Source organism: Platalea leucorodia (assembly GCF_965183815.1).
Source record: "Platalea leucorodia genome assembly, chromosome: 6".
Lineage (NCBI taxonomy): Eukaryota > Metazoa > Chordata > Aves > Pelecaniformes > Threskiornithidae > Platalea > Platalea leucorodia.
The window spans coordinates 50,171,138-50,191,663 of NC_138828.1; the positions used below are offsets into that span (position 1 = coordinate 50,171,138).

At 38.1% G+C, this 20,526-nt stretch overlaps 1 protein-coding gene across 2 annotated transcripts; it reads right to left on the reverse strand.

The window, feature by feature from the left end:
- Positions 1-10,144: 10,144 nt before the first annotated feature.
- On the reverse strand, positions 10,145-19,872 carry LOC309592175 (uncharacterized protein). Of its 2 annotated transcripts, XM_082315303.1 has the most exons (6): positions 19,812-19,872; positions 14,320-14,486; positions 13,467-13,665; positions 12,762-13,204; positions 12,023-12,177; positions 10,145-10,670 (listed from the first exon to the last, which is right to left on the reverse strand). In XM_082315303.1, exons 4-6 carry the CDS (start codon positions 13,112-13,114, stop codon positions 10,390-10,392), a joined length of 789 nt encoding a protein of 262 aa, XP_082171429.1. In that variant the 5' UTR covers positions 13,115-13,204; positions 13,467-13,665; positions 14,320-14,486; positions 19,812-19,872; the 3' UTR covers positions 10,145-10,389. The 2 variants fall into 2 exon arrangements, with proteins under 2 accessions (XP_082171429.1, XP_082171430.1); XM_082315304.1 differs by lacking the exon at positions 13,467-13,665.
- Between the last annotated feature and the right edge of the window lie 654 nt (positions 19,873-20,526).

Sequence of the window (20,526 nt, forward strand, 5' to 3'; positions counted from 1 at the left end):
AACCCTGAAGAGTGTGAGAGTAGGCAAAGGTGCTAACACCGAACAGTTCTACTTGCATAATAGCCTGCTGCCCTGTAAAGAACAGCAGAGCTGTTCATAGCAAGAGGGAGGTTTCTACTACACCACTACAGGCACTTTTAAAACAGCAATTGTTTTTAAATCTGTAACACTATCTGGAAAGAAAATGTGCTCTCTCAAGAATATTTTAGGGTCAAACTCACCTCAGTGTAAAGCACGGGCAGCCCTGCTGACCCTTCTGAAAGTAACAGAGTAATACAGAACTTGTTCTTGGAGTAGCTGCCAGGCATGATAGGATATAGGTACCAGAATCTGGAAGGTTTAATGGAGGTGTGAGAGAGCTGAAACCTCCTGCCTTCAGACAGAACACAGCTGTGTGAAAAAGTCAGGGGTAAAAATCCAGATTTTTAGGAGGAATTAGGCACCTAACGTTGCTGGAAGGCTACCAGTGTGATTTTCAAAAACTCCAGAAGAATTTAGAAAAGATGCTCTTGAAGACCTCACAGGCCACCCAAAAAATTAAAAAAATTGGGCACAACTTCCTTTTCTGGAGAAGCAAGAATATAGTTTCTATTCATTACCTAAAGATCACAAGGAAGTAGTCATTAGTTACAGCTTCTCCCTGAACAGCAGCCACAGAGTCTTGGCATATCAGCTTAACAACCACATCTCCTTTGCTAGCACTGAACACCATGGCTTCTTTTCTATTCCTGTACAAAAGAAGAGTCAATTAAAACAGAGAAAACATACCTGTAGCCTTATTCTGTCACACTACTAAATAAAACCTGAAGACTAAGTGCATGTACAAGGAAGACTGAATTGTTTCCAGATGTGTATGCACAACCCAGTGCAAGAGCTATACGACAACATCAGGTCTATACTGTCAGAATCAACTAGAAGAGCAACGTACAGAGTAAGCCCCAGATGCTCTGATGCAGCCTGATTTAGACTTTTTATACCAACTGTGACACGACTGGGCAGGGGAGGATTGGAAGGGCAATCTTGCTGCTCTGGCAGTGACAGTTCAGGAAGAAAAAACTATCAGATTGCCAAATACGCTAGTTAACTGCACATTTTAACGCTATAAAAGACTGTCATGTACAGTAGTTGGAATTTTTAATGTGGTTTGATTTTGCTTCTTTTGAACTATTTTGCCCCTGTCTCTGCCTGCACTGAATCTAGATGCAGCATACATTATGATGGTCATTACCACCTGCAAATCTAGCTGTTAAACCCATCAGACATACCAGCGATAAAACATGGGACTGAATAAAGACATCAACATACACTTTGGATGATTCTCTTCATAATCTCTTATGTATGGCCTATTGCTTCCTTCCTCTTTCATCAATTTCCTAACACTTTGTTTTGACTCCTTGCAGCTGGATTTGCCTTTGCAAACTATTTCTGTCTTTGATATAGAATATTTCCAGTGCCATTTGAAAATCAAATTAATGCGAGTGGCAGACACTGGACTTCTCCTAAACCTCATCATTCAAATCCTGTCAAACATACTGCATAATTACTTATGACTATCCTTTCCTACCATTGTATGCTATAGAAGTGGACTAGTCACCCTTAGAAAACCTGTAATTTTTTTACGTGACTACAATATTTACACAGCAAAGATGAATAGCGAACTCCCAGCTGATGCTGGGAGTAGGACACCAACTGAGAGAACACTCCTGCACTGCACTAGCACAAATCTTGTTCTCAGAAATTTCAGTTTGACAATCTCAACAAACATTGCATAAAGCTGCATGCTGGACTGGCGTATCAAACCAGGAAAGAATGCCCTTCAACTTATGTTTGGAAGAAGTACTTGAGTAGCAGTTTGTAAGTGGAAGATATAGTCGGTTGTTGAAGGGATGAGGGAATTCATACCTACAGAATGTACCGTTAGGATTAATCCCTTATGACATTTGGATTTGGATTATATAATGACAATACATCAATTATAGAGCAATGGAGTAAATATAAAGAAATTATTAACAGACCTGACTTTCACAAAAATATAATGATGGAAGACTGATATTCAGTTGAGTTATGAAGAGGAATTTTTTAATCCTAAATTCTCACTGGTGAACAATACTTCCTACTACTCTATAAGCACATAGAATACAATCTTTCACTGAATTTCTTGATATAAATATGGAGCAATCCCTGTGTATACAGTATCTGCTGAAGACGTGTATTTCATGCAGCAACTGGCATGAGTCCCTCAGATCAAAACCCTGAAATAATAATAAAAAAAGTATAGGTTAAAACACAGAGCTGAGTATATTTCCTGAGTGTGCAGCTGGCATATATTCCTTTCCCTTCCCTGACCTCAGAATAAAAGTATGAGGCAAAAAAATTCCGAGGGTAAGGGAAGTCAAATGTGAAAACAGAGAATATGAAAGTATCACCTCCACACAAAGCAAGAGAGAAAAATAAACTCAAACAAGAGAGAGAACTGAAACCAAGATGGAAATTACAGCAGGAATGAAGTACAGAGACAGAAGAAAAAAGCTGTCAGAAATAATTAGGAGGAGCGTAAAAAGTAATCCAAGAAAACTAAAAAAGAGAAGTGAAGGGTCATTTTCCAGCTAGTTAACTGCATCTGAAAGAAATTCTAATATAATGTATCTCCTCTTCCAAAAAAGTTGTAAGATTTTCTCCCCTTCTGTTTTCTTTAATTAAGAAAATCCTAAAGTGCACATTCAAAGTGTCATACAGCACTGTAATTTATCCAACAGTCACTGCTGAGGAGGTACAATTGTAAACTGCACAATTTAAGGTTTGTTTTGGTTTTCAAATTTATGAGTCTCCTGCTAATCTTTTTGAAATTTTTGCATTTTTCTTTTTATTTACTACATTTGACAGATTAATTCCCATTGAAATGTTGGAAAATGCCTATTAAAAATCCTGACAAGTTATGCCATTATTTAACTAAATTGACAGCAATACAGAAATAAGTCCTCCTCTCTGAAATGCTGAAATAATGAACCCTTTGTAAGTTAGATTTTTTTTTTTAATGTCTGGATCCTATTAAAACCTCATGCTCCAGTATATAAGACAACTTCTAAGGAAGCCATAAAGTGAAGTCCATTAGACAGCAATTGGATATAAAGTGTCTTGTACCTTCCTTTGAAGGACATGACAAAATACTGTCAAGGAACACAAACCTGAGCTGAAATTGAGTTTATCATCTGATGTGACTGTTACCATTTTTGTATGACAAGATTTTGAATTCAAAAAAAAATCCCATAGGAGGCCTAATAGGCTGTTTACCCACAACTGGTGGTGTAGAAAGCAAATTTGACTATCCCCTAGGAAAGTTTCAATGTCTCACATTGGTCATAATTCTTATGACCAATAGACTAATGGTTTTGCAGAAGCCAAAGGATGCCACAGCACTGAAAATTACAAATGACTTGAGCAAGTAGCAAGCCGCTTAGAGGCAATAAGGACCAGCTTTGTATATGATTGCTCAGCTATAATTAACTGTGTGAGCTTTCCTGCCTTTTGTAGTACAAAGAAGTCAACTCTACCTATTCCTAAAGGCTGTTTATGTTCATATGGTCAGCTACAACTCAGAAATGGTATAAGAAGCCATTCCTTACCACCTTTCAGCTGTTAATCTCCATGTCTCAACATCTACTTATTTCTCTGTGGATGACTTATTCCAAGTGCAGAAGGAAACATGTGGGAAGAAGCTTATTTGTCCAGAAGAACCAGCACTCCTCCCATCCTCTAAGTCAAAGGAAGATTTTTATTGAAAGTTGATGAAATATAACTTGATCTTATGATTTAACGAACAGAAAGAAAACCAAGAACAATAAAACCCCACTCACCTTGACCAATTGGTTACCATAAAAAAAAAAAAAAAAAAACAAAAACCAAACCACAAAAACCAAACACCAAGCAGTTCCCTGTTCGTTGCACACGTCAGTGTTGGCACGCCCAAGGCAAGGAGATGTATGCATTAACCCCTCATGTTTATTGATAAATAAATCAACTATATCAACATTCTCAAGATTTTTTTTTTAAATTGCTTTTTATGGGACTTGTCAGGGTCCTAACCTATTCACCATAGCACTAAGACTTAATTTTAAATCATTTTAGAGGCCTGGGGATTTTACATATAATAATGAAAACATAGCTCAATATAATTAAAAAATGGCTTGAATATTAACAAGCTTCTATCAATGTATGTTTAAGAAACCACTTCAGTTGAGCTGGATAAAAAATTGGCTGAGCAAAAAAATCGGACCATTCTTCAGTATATCATCATGAATTGGGATAAATTAGAATATGTCAAAATACTGTGATTTTTAAGGAAAAATGAAAATATGTAAGTTTGGAAACACTCAAACATTTAGTTCCAAAATTCTCAATCAAAATAAACACTTTAGACACTTGACATATTTCTGTGCTGAACAAAATCAAAACACATAATATGCATGAGCTACACCTTCTATCCTTTTTCAGCCAATTTATTTATTGATAAGCAAAATGTCCATTTAATATATAGCAGAAATATCCTCCAGCTTGTTTGTAGCCAGGAATTTTGAGATATGTCCTTTTAGAAACACAGATAACCTGTTCACCCTTGCTTCTACCTGGCCTAATTTTCTCAGGAATAATTAGTTTACTCTCAAAGTTTTTTCTCTTTCATACAATTTCGACATCCTTATTCATGTTACAAAGAACAGCATACATAGAACCCAAAGAATGATGACATGTACATCACAAGGTTTTGCTTTGCTTGCTTTGACATTGAAGTGATGGTTCCCAAAAAAGGTCATAACTTAGCATAGGGAGGTGCACTGATTTCCTGTCTGGTCCCCATCTGCTCCCAAGCTAACTTGAGGACAGATGCCCAAATCCAAAGCCCTGTGAAGTGTAAGAGAGGACTTTCACCAGAGAACCCCCTGGGAATTGAAAGGCCAACTCGAGTTGTGCCAGGGAGGGTTTAGCTTGGATATTAGGAAACATTTCTTCACCAAAAGTGTTGCCAAGCACTGGAACAGGCTGCCCAGGGAAGTGGTTGAGTCACCATCCCTTGAGGTATTTAAAAGATATGTAGACGTGGCACTCAGGGACACGGTTTAGTGGTGGACTTGGCAGTGCTAGGCTAAAGGTTGGACTCAATGATCTTACCGGTCTCTTCCAACCTAAAGGATTCTATGAAAATCTGACAGTTCTTGGCTTCAGCTCCCTCTGGTGGGTAATGCACACTGCAGAGAACAGCAACTACTGGTAAAGGTAACCACCACGAAACAAAAAAACATGCAAGTTGCTATATTTTTCTTAAAATATACAGAAATACACCAGCTGAGTAATGATTATAACTGAGATCAGAGCTTTAAGCTGCAACGTGACACATTCATCCCGAAACCAGGAAGGTACAAGGTTCCTGCCAGAACTTCAGAGAAGAAAAGAGATGGGAGTTTTGGTCCAGGCAGAAATCTATTTTCAGCACCTAATATCGATTAAAATAAAATAAGGAACTAGTTAAACACTATTCTTTTCTATGAGAACATTTGCTTGGATTTCTGTTCTTGACTGATACTTTGAGGCCTGAAGTTTGATGTCCTTTCTCAAAAACATTTTGTTTGCAGGATTCAGAAAATGTTCATTATTTCACAAATCTCACACCCCGAAGATTCTTTATTTGTTACAAGGAGTTTAGTTCCAGTGGAAAAGAAAAATATGCTTTTAAATCTGCGATATCTTACCTACAAACCACACATGTCCACACATTTACTAGTTGAAACAACTGAAACTTAAAGCCTATTTTATAATTTATATTCTTGGGCACAAATCTACGTCCTTCCATGAGAATGATGTGCACGCTGCATTGCAGTATGCCAAATACATGGGTTATGATAATGGCAATTTGTGATACTTATAGTATTAAAATAAGCACCAGTAATCTCTGCACTGCAAAACAGTACTGAAATTTTGGTTACCTCAGAAAAATGCATGGAAATTTTGCAAACATCAGCCGTCTGATAGCAGAGGCTTGGAATTAATCATACTTTTCTGCTCTCACCAGTGGCACCAATAAGTCAAATTATAACTCTTGCATCCCTGTGTTAAAATATTTTTTTTCTTTCAGAAGCTTACTTGTTGATCTGAAACACATATGGGTTGTTTTGTCGGAAAAGTAACAATGTTCCCATAAGAAAACAGTAATCAAGTGTGAGACCATTTGGGGTAAGAATGGTCAGATGAGTTCATGTTCTTCAGTGGACCAAGTCCATATGTTCAGGCATAGGACTAACTTAAACAACTGTATAGTCTATTCATTAAATTGCTTATGGAGTTACATCATGCTTAAAGACAACTTGGTGGACGAACAACTGGACATGAGCTGGCAATGCGTGCTTGCAGCCCAGAAGGCCCACCGTATCCTGCGCTGCATCAAAAGCAGCATGGCCAGCAGGCTGAGGGAGGGGATTCTGCCCCTCTACTCTGCTCCGGTGAGACCCCAGCTGGAGCACTGCCTCCAGCTCTGGGGCCCCCAACATAAGAAGGACAGGGGCCTGTTGGAACGGGTCCAGAGTAGGGCCACAAAGATGATCAGAGGGATGGAACACCTCTCCTGTGAGAAAAGGCTGAGAAAGTTGGGGTTGTTCAGCCTGGAGAAGAGAAGGCTGCGGGGAGACCTTATTGCAGCCTTTCAGTACTTAAAAGGGGCTTATGAGAAAGATGGGGACAGACTTTTTAGCAGGGCCTGTAGCAATAGGACAAGGGGTAATGGTTTTAAACTAAAAGAGGGTAGATTCAGACTAGATATAAGGAAGAAATTTTTTACAATGAAGGTGGTGAAACACTGGAACAGGTTGCCCAGAGAGGTGGTAGGTGCCCCATCCTTGGAAGTGTTCAAGGTCAGGTTGGATGAGGCTCTGAGCGACCTGATTTAGTTGAAGATGTCCCTGATCATTGCAGGGAGTTTGGACCAGATGACCTTTAAAGGTCCCTTCCAACCCAAACTATTCTATGATTCAATGATAACTAAGCTGCAGGCATGTATTTGACATCACAACTTTCATTCTGAAAGAAAACTGTAGAAGTTATAAAAGACATTTATTTCTAATTAATATTTTCCTCCGTTTAAAAAAGAAACCATCCAACTTTCAGGTACAAATAAGAATCTGACATCAGAAGCTCTTCACTAGATATGTAGTTCTAATTGGAATTCTAAGCAATGGATGAAATATGCTAGAAACCACTCCTAGAATTATTTTAATTAGTTTCCTCTCCCCTTATGCTGCTTCATATCTTTGCATTTTACACTAACTAACATGAGGTTTTTATGGCATGAGGGGCTTACATGCAAGTCATATACAGTACAGACTGATTTGTTTGTAGACATGTAGGACTGGATTCTCCATGTGGTCACTGCTGCCTAATTAATCTGTAAATTTATGAATCCTCCTGCTTGTATATCATGGAATGGGGACAGAATGGATTTGTATCTACCTGCTTACAACACTCTCAGTTCTGTGCTAAGATAATACGTACAAGCAAGTCTCATGCTTCTGGCATTCATCTGCAGAGCTCAGGAGAAAGACTCCTCCTCTTATGTATGTAACTGACTCCTCTCAGGTATATATTAGATATATTTGAGATGAGGTATATTTGAGAGAGGGAAGGTGTTTTGTCTTTCCTTGAAACACTGAGACAAGCTGGGGTAAGAGAGGGTGAATGGTGGCAGTACACTGAGGTGGCACAGAAAATCCTTAGTTTTCAAATCCCAAGCTCTAGGGCATGTGTATGGTCAGATTTTATGTGAAGAAATCATTCTCCTACATCAGACCAGCTACAACTTTGGAAGATCTTTCTTTGCTCCTGCAGCACTGAAAATGGTGTCCCTTCTTAGGATTGTAGGGAGGACTCCCTTAATAAACTGGCAGGGTATTATTAAGATGAATCACACATATACTTTTGACCCTATTTGGGGAGGGGGAAAAAGGATGGGAAAGGAAGGGGGAAAAAAAAAAGCAAACAGCTACTCTCAAAAGGAAAAAAACTCATCAGTTTTTACAGATAGGTGAGATATTCCAAGTTTTCTCCACCACACAATGTTCTACTTAGCTTTGTGCAGGCAAACAAAATAAACGGCAGCTTGCTGCTGAACTCACAGAGCCTGACCCTGCTGAACATGCGCTAGAATTTCCTCATCCCCGTTGTAAACACTTCCCTTTTCCTCCTGACACAGCATTTCTGGGGAAAAACTTGGAACTGATCATTCTAGGCAAACAGAAAGAGAGAAAGCCTTCGCTAAACACATTTTCCTTTTCCTTTATTTACAAAACTACCAGCAGTCTTAAAAGTAAATAAATAACTCTTACTGACCCATGAACAGCAAACCCAAACACCATTATTTCATAATGACATTGGAAGTACACATGAAAGTTACCTAATACGCAAACTATGTTCTTAAACAAGCTGCCCTATCTACAAATTCTTCATAAAATTGCAGAGACAGGCCCTTCGTAAGTACACACACAATATGCCATTATCTTCAACTGCCCTAGTTAACTCTAAGCACATTCAAAGATAGAGGTCAAAGTATCTAATATGACATTTAGTGTACAACCCAATAGATTTGTATAGTTGCAAACAAAAAAAAAATATTCTTACATGTTCATATTAAGTGTCACACAGAGACAAAGGAATATAAAAATTAACAGGAAAGGCAAATTTTAGTTTAAGGGTTTACTTTTCTCCCAATCTACCCAGCTGATTTTCTAATTGGTCTTCAGTTCTTCTATAAATAAAATGAAAATATGTTGTAAACACTATCCTCACATGGTAAGCAGTGTGCTGTCTGTCAGCTGACTAGAAACATTTCAATTCACACTAGGTTAATTGCCCATGTTTTTGTTGGTCTCAAAACCATTTTCAGACTCACTTAAATACAAGGCGATTTTTTCACTGTAACATTTCAGAGTACTTAAAACATAGCCTTTTGTCTGTAGCTGCTACATCTTCTGATCTTTGTTACTTCCCCTCAGATAAGGTCCTTATCAAGAGCTGACCAGTGGAACTGAGCGATGACAGTTCTCTGAAAGTCATTGCATAGGTGTTCAAGGTAGAAGGAATGGGATCTGCTGTTGATGGGTTCAATTCCATCTTTGCCCTAGCTTACGTTTTTCTTATATTGGTGCGATGAAGCTAAATAGTGAGAATAAACCTACGAAGCATGGAAACTAGTTGAATCAAAACATACTGGAAGGCAACCAGCGATAACTCTTGCTACAATGAAGCGATGTTTGCATTATATCCAGTACACCGATAAATACATCTTTCTGCACAAGCAGTACTAAATTAATTACTAACAATCATAAAAGATAGCTTGCGCATTACTATTTCTACCTGAAAATTTTAGGTTTGCAACAAGAAAATGGCCAAATGCGTTTCACTGAGATGCGAAAGAGAAGATAAAGGGGGCTGGGCAGGAAGAAAACACAGAGCAGATTTGTGCTCAATAATGTACTTTTTGTTTTACAAACTTGTAAAGCCCAGAGCACATACCCACAGACAACAAAGGTGATCTAAGATGAGGATTGAAGGGAAGAATTAAGATAAAATGAAGCCAAAAACCAATACATCATATCTTGTGTTACACCTTTTCTCAACAGATTAATACAGTATTCTGTCTGTGAGTTCATATAATAGAAAAGCAGCCCCAAAACACCAATGCTGAATGAGTCCACTTAGATCTCATTTTACAGTTAAGAGAAAAAGAGTTACTCTAGGCCATACCTAATACTTTCCTTGGCTTCTTCAGATTTGTGAGACACAGCTGAGTTTGTTACTAACTTAAAGAATTAATAGCAATAAATGAGCAGATAAAGATTTTAATTAAACATAAATTAACAACTGCTGATAAGATTTTGATTCTTGATTCACATTGCCTTAATTCCATGCCAATCCCATTGTTTCTGATGGGATTGCTGATGAAGCTGGGTATCCAGGGCGAATTAAGAGTGACATGTCAGCCTTCTACATCAATCTAACTCAGCATGCCTCTCTCAGGATTTAAAGCAGCATGGACTCTCCTCTGTAAATCTTTTCCTGAATACTGAGAATTGAGGTAACAGGCAAAGCAAACTGAAGACTGGTCTTCAGGAAGTCTTAGAAGATTGCAGCTGATTAAGGGAGAGAGATAAAGAACATCAGAACAAATACCTAAGTGGGAAAACCAAGCTGAAAGAAGGGAACTTGGAGAAGGTATTTAAAGAAAGAGTGAAGGCACCTGACTTGAGAGTATAAAATTACTCCAGGTTTGGGATGCACCTTTAAAAATACAGAGTTACAGTCAAGACAAGACAAAAAAATATCATGATCTTCAATTCTTCCCTGTTTAAAGCTCTAGAACATGATGAAAAGATATCTCCAGCATCCGGGGCAGAGGTGACTAAAGGCAAGTGCTGGTAGGCATACCTGTGCATGGATGCTTTCTATGATGTTCTGATGTGCTTCATACTTCCTTTCGTTAACCTCTGTTTTCGCAAGGTGGATGCCAAAACATTTTGAAGCCTGCTTGCTTGGCAGGTTGTATTCTAAGTCACAGATCTTCCTTTTGAAGCAGTAACAGCAATCTTTTGGAGATCCCTGAATCTCGAATCCTCGATCAACCTCTTGCTGCAAGACTTGAGAGAGAACAAATGTTCTAATTCTTAACTCCATGTTTTAAAAGTTATGATCAAAATAATTTAAGAAAAGATTATGCTGGAAGAGAACATAGCATGCATGAAGATGGCAATAACATCTTGGTATGCTTGCAGCCACACAGACCCTTCTATAAACCATGAAAACTTCTAACAAACTCTGATAAAACAAATTATTGATTGGAATTTAATTAATTGGTCTGGGTCAGGGTAACATAATAGAAAACGTTAAATGATGGAGAAAAGCTACAAGACAATAATGCTGTGAAGGAGTGGAATTGAAAGAGTGTGAAAATGTCTACCTCACAAGATGATTATGGATACAAGAAAAGACCTGTGTCATTCTAGGTGCTAAACTCAAAGATTTGTTCTTTTTATGGAACAGGGCGTTAATAATCTGCAACCAAGTGTGGCTCTGGCATAAGAACCTGAGTTTACTTATAAAACACCAGGGAAAGGTATCAACAAAGTGGAGGGCAGGCCAAGAACATCAACAAACCACTTTGATTAGTGGGGAAATTGCCACAAGGACTGATTAAGAACTACATTGATCTAACTCATACTAATGAGTAACCAACAGGGGCAGTCTTCAAATACATAAATAACCCCATAGATATCCCAGAAGGAGCAACTTTCTTTACTGGATTGAAGGCTAGTAGCTTTATAATCTCTCTAAATAATTTAACTGCTCATCTGAGCACTAGGAGCACAATACTGTGGAAAGGGTGACAGAAAGAATTACTAAATGACTTTCTTAGCGCTGATGCACAACCCCTTTGAACGTCAGAGAAAACATTTGATTTTCCTTTGTTCTTCATATGAAAACCAGAAAAGATCTATTTGTAAAAAAACTCACGAAATGCACGGTTTTGCTGTAAAATTATTATTGCATTATTAAGCTTATTCTGCAGTAGTCATTTTATTCTCTGCAGTTAAACAGAATTTCACAGCATGTGTTTTATTTTGTTTGCCCAAACTCCAGGCTTTTTGCTCCTCTAGTAGACCCTAAAGAGTTGCCTGCAGATTGTAGAAGGGGTTACATATGTTTAAGTGGACTAAACAGTACATTGAACAGGAAAAGGCATTTAGGGTTACTGAGAAGTAATGCCTTTGAAGTTCTGTCTATTTTACATATTTATTACAGCAGTAACACACTCATTTAAGTATTGCTTATCCTACGACAAGATTCTGAGGAGTGCCAAAACAGTGATGTCTCTAACTCCTTTAACTTATTTTAGTACTGAAACTAACCTTTCTCCTTCTTTTAGGAAATAATGTATTGCTGATCATTCCAGTTGAGTGCCCTTGCCTTTATTTTGTGTTTCTAGTCTCACCTGTCTCAAGAAGCTCAGTGGATGCTTCCTCCCCGAGAGTAAGTGGAGCATACTCCTGAAATATCTTGTGTCGTTTCTGGAAAGAGTTCAGCCATTTGCTCTTAGCTTGATGCCTGTGTGCAGGATCACAGCTGAAAATATCCCTGTAAAATGTGCTACGAAGATGAGTAAAAGACAAGCTGTGAGAACATACTGGAAAATTAAGAAGCTGCTCTAATCATAAAACATGATTAAAGAACACCATTACTTCAGCTAGGTGCAGTTCTAGCCCACCAAATTGCTGCACAGTTTGGCAGATGGACAGATACAGGTTTGAGTCTCATTACCTCTGTATTAATAAGTACATATCTCAACTGGGCCTCAGTTACACCATCTCTAAGATGGGGATAAAATCTCATATGCCATTTGATGACAGTGTTATCAGCATCATTAATAAAGATTCAGGGGAAATATTCCTTCAAATGATACCTTCTAATGCTGCACTTCGTACTATAATGAGAAAAGCACTGCTGCTCATTTAAATAAAGACACTATTCATTTGCGGGATATAATGTTGAAGGAAACTCTTCAGACAGTATTTCTTTCATGCAAGTGCTTAGCAATAAAACTTCCAGAGATTAAAGAAGTGAACTACTTTCAGACTAATGAAGAATAAATTCATCTCCGTAATGGATTGGAAGGAAAACCACATTTATCCCTTTACCAAACAACTTCTGAACAGAAGGAACTCAGCACTAACCTGGTAGACTGCGGTTTGTAAATACTTGAAACAAAATTTTCATCCTGTCTGTACCACTGGTAAAGAAGCTGCAGCTCTTTGTCACATTCAACAGCAGGTTTATGCTTGAGGAATGAAGATGACACATTAAACAGATTCTGCTCATCTGAAATGTTTGAGTCTGATTCTCTGTTACAGTGAATTCCAGTTATATTTTCTTTTGATGATTTGCCAGTTCCCAAAAAGTGTTGAGTAACACCTGCCTGATTATCATCTGTCTGCACCGCTTTTTCAGTCAGAACTGTCTCTTTTGATTCCCCATGAGATGCAACATGTAACATTCTCTGCTTTTGCATTATTCCAGTTAGTTTCATTCTTCCAATTATACCTTTAATTAATTCTAAGTTTTTCTTTCATAATATTCCTGGGATGACAGGATCATCAGGCTTTCGCCCAACAAAAACCTGAAAGCAATGAAAAAAGGAATACATACACAAAGGAGACAAATACAACCCTGATTTACATACAGCACAAAAGCCAGCCTAACAGGTTTCCTATAGTGTGCAGCAGTCAAGAATTTGCTTCACTACCCCTTCTTATTTTGCATTGTAGGTTTACAATGTGCCCTTTCTTTATATAATAAAACCAGTAATACACTTATTGTACCCTAAAAATAGAAATTCAATTGAATTCCAGAATTAAAGAAAAAGATCCCAAAAACCTTACAACAAATGTTTTATGTTTCATCTCTTGATGCTTCTTCAAAATTTCCAGATGTTGTAAAACGTTGTGGTGATCACTTTTGACACCACATGGAAGCCCCCACCTCAGGTCCATCAGCTGGAGTTACAACCTCTTTCTTTACAGTAATTGTGTAATTGAGGATAGGATTCTTCCATTAATGCATTTCTTTTTGCCTCTGATTCTAGCACAAATAAACATAATGAGATCAGGTTGTTGTAATCAAAAAATCATTGCAGTTTTGATTATTTTGCTGCATTTGATGGCAACAAAAGCTTTGAATGAGTCAGAGGATAAATATTTCTCAAATAAGGCAGATGTTCTTACAGGGGAAGTACTTCATACATTCGTAATTTAAGTGATATGATGTAATGATGCACGTTACCAAGATTGTGCATATATGCACATTTTAACCAGTCTGCTCACAGGACACACACTTTAATTGGAGATTTAAATACCGATGAGCCAAATTTGCATGTGCAAAATGTACATCTAAATCCAAACTTTGTGCACTACCTTTCCTTCCAGCAGATAAAATTCTGAGCTTGCAATGCTCAGAATCTGGCAGGAAAGATGAAACTAGATTTTAGAGTTGTCTCCGTCTCTTCACATAATGGAAATTGCATTTGGTATACAAGAATCTCACAGCTTCAAATCAAAATTTCCCGATTTGCTCCTGTATATAACTTTATTCCGGTGACATTCTTTCCTCCCCTCAATGGTTCATCATTAACACCTTCAAAATATTTTACCATCTTTTAAAATACCTTAGAGATGTTTTAACATGCAGAGAAACAACGTATGTTTATCAACTGTATTTTTTAGAAGAGTAACCAACCATGTTCTTAAGGCTCCAGACCTCAAGCTGTTCCTCTCTCATTCTTTCACCACTTCAATATTTCTGTCATCTTCTCTCCCTGAACAGATATCCAAAGAAGTTCAGTGTTTGTTTCATATTTAGCATCTGTCTCCTCATAGAATACGTCTCTTCCCCATTTCCTGATCCTGCAAGACATTGACCTTCCTTTGAGCTCATTGATACAGCACCTAACGGAGTAGGGCTCATGTCCATGAAACAAAGACTACTGTGATGATCCCACAGAGATTCTGCCCAGTCTTTATCAGTCAGAGGTTCTAGCAGAGGCCTCAAGTACAAGTGTTTAAAACAGGAAAAAATAAATCAGGAGGGAGATATATTGTAGCTTGCGCATTATATTATATGCAATGTGGCATGGATTATCTTAATCAGTTCCAGGCGTGATGCATCAGTACCAGTCAGTAGTTTACATTAACTTTTTTTTTCCTCCGCCATGCAATATATAAAAAAGTTTTCTATATAAATCTATGAAGAAAACACACAGTGATGCTGAGTACCATTTTTTGCCCATGCTGGGAAGAAAACCAGGGGAGGGATATTATCTGTAGGTATGCACCATGAAAAGAATTAGAGAACTCTCATCATGCCATGAAATTAGGAAAGACAAGGTAACTGCTCTTGAACTCATCTGACTGAACAGCTACTTGACACATACACACACTGGCTAATAAGCTAATATATCTGCTTGCACTCAGAGCATTTTAAACATCACAATAAGCAAGTTAACAAACAAAGGAATATACAAAAATAGAGGATCCACATTCATATAAGCTCCTACAATTATCTTGTAGAACCTCACCATTTTAACTCTTCCAGACTGATTGTAACATCTGTTAACCGAGTCCAGGGTAGCCTTCGTTGACAGCATACATGTGGATTTCTTTTGTCCCAGAGAAGTAAGCAGTATATCTCTCCTTCCATCAAATCAAAAGGGATGGAACTAGAGCTCATCAACACCACCTTAGAATCTGCACTGACTTCTGTATCACAAAGTTATTGATAGCAATGCTTAATCACATGGACTGTAGCTATATAGTCAACCTAAAATTATCCATAAGCATTTATATGTCACAGATCCACGGCATGGAGACAGACTCTGAAACAGGCACTAAAGCCACTCAGATCCAGTCAGTTTTATTAAAGCAAATTCATTTGCCTCCATACCTGGTCATCCTGTTTCAAATGTACACTTTGTTCCAGGGACAGTTCTGCTATTTCATTTACTTCTACAAAGTGAAAATTTTCTTCCCTTTTCAGGTTTAGGAGCATACTAAAACTCAGGTTTTTGTACTGCTTTCCTACTAACAGGGACACTAGGAAGCAAAGCAGTAAGCATCTGCTTGGACACTACCAGGGGAAAAAAAAAAACAAAACAAACCACAAACAAAACCCCCAAAACATGTAGTCACAGAAAGGAAATCTTCCTATGCATTCTTTTTCATATAAACATCACATAGGCAGCTTCAATTTTGGCACATCCTTACTTCTGAGTAAGACTGATTTCCTTCCTTTGAGTGGATTTGTAACTTTAGCACTATTTTAATCTAGGAAATAAATTTCTATACTACATCCTGTTCTTTCATCATCTAAAGACATACGGCATGAGGAGGGGGAAAAAAAAATCATAATCATGCTGTATGCCAGTTAACTAAAACCTGGTAATATTCTAGTGCTGATCTTCAAAGAAGAATATAAAACTGATAATGCTGTGCAAATTTGTTAACCGTCTATAGAGGCTACGTACTTTTTATCAATGGGCTGCTACATTTTCCCTGTACTATCATAAAATCTCTCTCTTCAAGGTCAATTGAACCATAGTTTTCCCTATAAGTAGAGATCAAATGGTTCCCTACAGTGGAGGCAGCAGCTCTTCAGATAGTTATGCTTTCTTTACATTTGTTTTTCCTGTAGGAAGTCATAAAATGCATTATTGACAGAGACACTTAGTTGATTTAAAGTAAGATCCTGCTCTGAAGAGTGACTCCATACAAGACTGTTTATGTTTATTGCCTCTCAGTGACACTACAACAGATAATTGTTTGAGAAGGAAAAGATTATCTTTTCTTGAGTGATATCTTCCACTCATCCTAGACTGACTTTTCCCTTTCACTGATCATTACCAGTAATAAAGATACTGCAGAAGAAATTATGCCCTCAGAGACACCCACACAACCTCATTCCTCTCCACTAAGGCTGTGCAGTTATAGTTTGGCTTTCTCTCTCACTGCTGTGACCTTATTCCATCTCACAACATAAGCAACTTGCAGTAGGCAGTCACAGTAAGAGCTTTCCAATTTCTGCCACATTGTAAACATGAATACTTAAAACACATACTACTGTAGGAACCACAAGCATGACTGCTCAGACACAGTAGCAAAGGATAGCTATGTAAAACTTTAAACTAGATGGACAAACTTTCGGCCTGACGTAGGACACCAGTGTCTGGATATAGATTCTCATGTCTTGTGCAATTCAGCGATTTTGAGTCACTCCCCACTTTACTCTGAATAAATGAGAGAGAAACAGTTAATTCTTTCTTTCACCCACACCAAATATTCTAACATGATTTTCCAGTGCCTAGTCAATATGTTTTGTCTTAACTTATTTCTGAGAGTACAGCAGACTATCAGAGGTTGCTTCCATGGGCTCAGAAAGAGAGTAACGGGAAGCATAACAGTCAGACAAGCAGAAATTCTGCCGACAACCACGGAGCAGCCCCATTCTGAGATGAAGCCAAATCCATGTTGGTGAAAGGATAGGTGACAGTGACAGAAAGAAAATCTACAATCCTCTTGTCTTTTACCATAACCCAACCTCATGCCAGAATTTATAGCTCTGCAACCATAAGATTAGCTTTTGTTTTGTTGTACCGTCCTGCAGCAAGGAAGATTTATCCCTTACGCCCTTCTAGTTTTGCGTACGAGGACGTTTTTCCCCCTCTGCTTCCTCCTCTGATCCACCCAGAATTCTCACACTTCTGCTGTTTACTCTGTTGAATGAACATTTCCTCCCCGCTTCATTTTGCTGTTAACTGCAAGCGCTTAGGGTGCCGTACTATAAGCCACAAAACATAGTTGAAGGAAACAATTTCCAAAGAGCAACCAGTTCTGGTTCAGACCAGTTCAACGATTTTCACAGCATGAAGCTCACAGTATAATCCAAAACCACTTGTCTTGCTGCAGATGAAAGGAGTATAGTCTCCCTACATTTGCACTTCTACCAAAGGTCTTATGTGAAGAAATGCTGGCTTTTTTTCCCTACTGTTCTTTTACTCACCGAAATCTAATCACTCATGGGTTAGGCATGCTTCGTCTATCCACCCCATATACAACCAGTTGCAGCGGTACTGCTGACGTTAGTAGCCTCGGTTTCGGTGTCAGCTGGGCCAGGCTGAGCAAGGTGTGAGCAGGATATCTAGGCAGACACTGCTGATTAATCACAGCTGTCACCCCTCCGCCCAACATACTGAAAGGCAGTCTGCATTATCCCCTGGGATTCAGTACATTACAGTGCAATGGAGCATCTTTGGCCTTGGTCCCAACAGCACTGAATGAACTTGTATTTAACATCATGCAAGTACAACTAAAGACTTCTTTGAAGTTTCATCTGAAATAAAGTATAAAATACCAATGTGATAGTGACAGTTCTTGTGCCCCTGCCTTTTTTTTTTTTTTTTTTTTTTTTTTTTTTTTTATTCTTCAAATACCTGTATCAACAACAGAAAGAGCTGGGTAGAATTTGGAGAAGAGGTCACTGTGTTTCAGAGATACCAAATAATTTTATAGCAAAAAATGCATACATCCTATGCTAATAGCTCCTGTAAGTTGAGGCTGGAAAGTGCACTGCCTAGCGATGTGCCCCAGGGCACCCTAAGGACTGACAGAGGGAAAAAAAAAGGGGGGCTGGGGGAGAGAGACTCCCTGCCTCCTTAACAGCAAGCAAACAGACCACAAAATGATAGCCTGCTGAGAAAAGTTTTGGAAAAAAAAAACGCATAGCTTAAAATTAATTAACATTCAAAGGTATTAGGAATATTAACCAATTCAAATATGTACTAAAAGACTGAAGAAAAAATATTTTAAGTTAAATTTCAGTTAAAAAACCTGAACGTCATTTAAGCATTGGTATTACCACCTCAATTTTCTGCACGAAATTTGTCCCAAGGAAAGATTCTCGGAGACAAATTTGAAAAAGGGAAAAAAGTAAGCTATGCTTGATCAGAGGAGATTTCCAAGTGGTTATTGCAACAACACTATAGATAAAAAGTGTTTTTTTAAAAAGCTCTTTCAACTAGCATTTCAGTAAGGCAATTAATATACACGCAGTATGGAAAGTTTTGTAAACCGACAAATTCCTTTTTAATCATCCTGTATTTTGGATACTTGCTACTTTCACTTTACTGTTACTAGTATTGACACTCGTCTTCTCAGGCCAACCAAAGCTTTACTACAAAACCCATGAATTTCAATAGGTGGTGTAGCCCTACAATCAAGAGACTCTTGCCCTACTGAAATAAAGCATAAACCACCATTTTTCCACTGCCAGTGGGTTTTTACTTAAAAGGCGGTGGTGTATTTTTCAACAGTGTTCGGAATTCCCTCGATAGTCATGATCTATATTTACAGTTGCGCCTTTCTTGATAAGAATCATTACATTTTCCCTTCCCTCAGCTGTCAGTGCTCAGGCCTCTCCATAATATCAAATACCTAGATTCTTGAAATGACCCTGTTCCAACCGTCACGTCATACGAAAAAATGGTTTAATGACCCAAATTACCTTTCAAAATTTACACAGAAGCAAAGAACCGATACAAAAATTCCCAATGCAAAATATTTCCCTGGAAAGTAGACTTCCAAACAAACACGTTTACTAACAGAACCAGAGGAGATTGCTCGGATATCTTCCTACGAGTGTGTGATTTACAGGCAGACTAGGAGCTGAAAAACCAGGCATTTCACAAGGTTAACAAGTTTGTCGTTACACACGGTAACACTACAAAAGCAAGAGATGTGGTTCTTATTTGTCCTTCCCCCACCCTCCCTAACTAATCTATTCAGATAAATTGTCATGGCAACTTGATTTATACAGCAAGGATACTAGCGCAGACAAGTCGATTCCCCTTGGAGATGTTATGAATAGAAAAAGTCCTGCCCATTCTGACACTGGCAGAGACTAAAGCTAAACGCCCTTCCCTGTTACAGGCTCACCATGTGCTACCAGAGCAACTTCTCCCCAGTGTTACTCCCTGCCAGACACTCTTGCTCAGATTGCAGCCATGAGCCTCCAGTTTATTGCAAAGGCAAGATTGCATCATTTGGAAAGAGTCCTACCTTGTGTACTTTACCAGCTTTTACCAAATGCAAGTTGAGTTCAAAAAGAAATCACAACTTTCTGAAATTAAGAATTCTTCAAGAATTAATAGTATTTTCATTATTGAGGAAGCACGTATTTACCGATTGTAACTCAAGCGTTTCAGTAAAAACTACAGCTTCTTGTTGGATGACAGCAGTACAGACCATATTTCTTTCAGATCTCTTCACAGTCTCTTCAGAAGAAAGAAAACCACAGAACAAATTCAATTTTTTTTCCTTCACCTGCAGTCACAACATTTCATGTAACATTTTTTTCTTTCATATATACATATATATATATATATATATATAAAGACAAGCAGCATTTTGCAATATATTTAGTGTATCATCCTTTGGTAAAACAGAAATAATTTAAGAGAATTCCAGAGAACTATGTTAATGTATGTTGCATATAAGCTCTCTTGACATGGACAGTAGCATAAACATCTCCACTCCATCAACTGAAGTCCTAACATGACAGTCACATAAACTATCCTCTATTGGCTACAAAGGCTCTTAGCACCACTGACGAGAGCATCCAGCCTGTGCCTCTAACATCCCTCTCACCAAATGGATATTCTCCTATGACTCTCAGTGGGATGACTGACCCTCGTATTAATAACTAACACAGCTACCCTGAAGAACATATAAATATATACCGAAAGAGGGAAGACAGAGTTCTTCCACCAATTTGTAAGAATGCTTTCTTTATAAAAGAAAACCCTTTGCAAATTCAAACTTGGCCCTAGAAGTGCAATAGGCAATACACAATTAAAAAAAAAAAACAAAACCACATACCACAGCAGATAAATAGGCA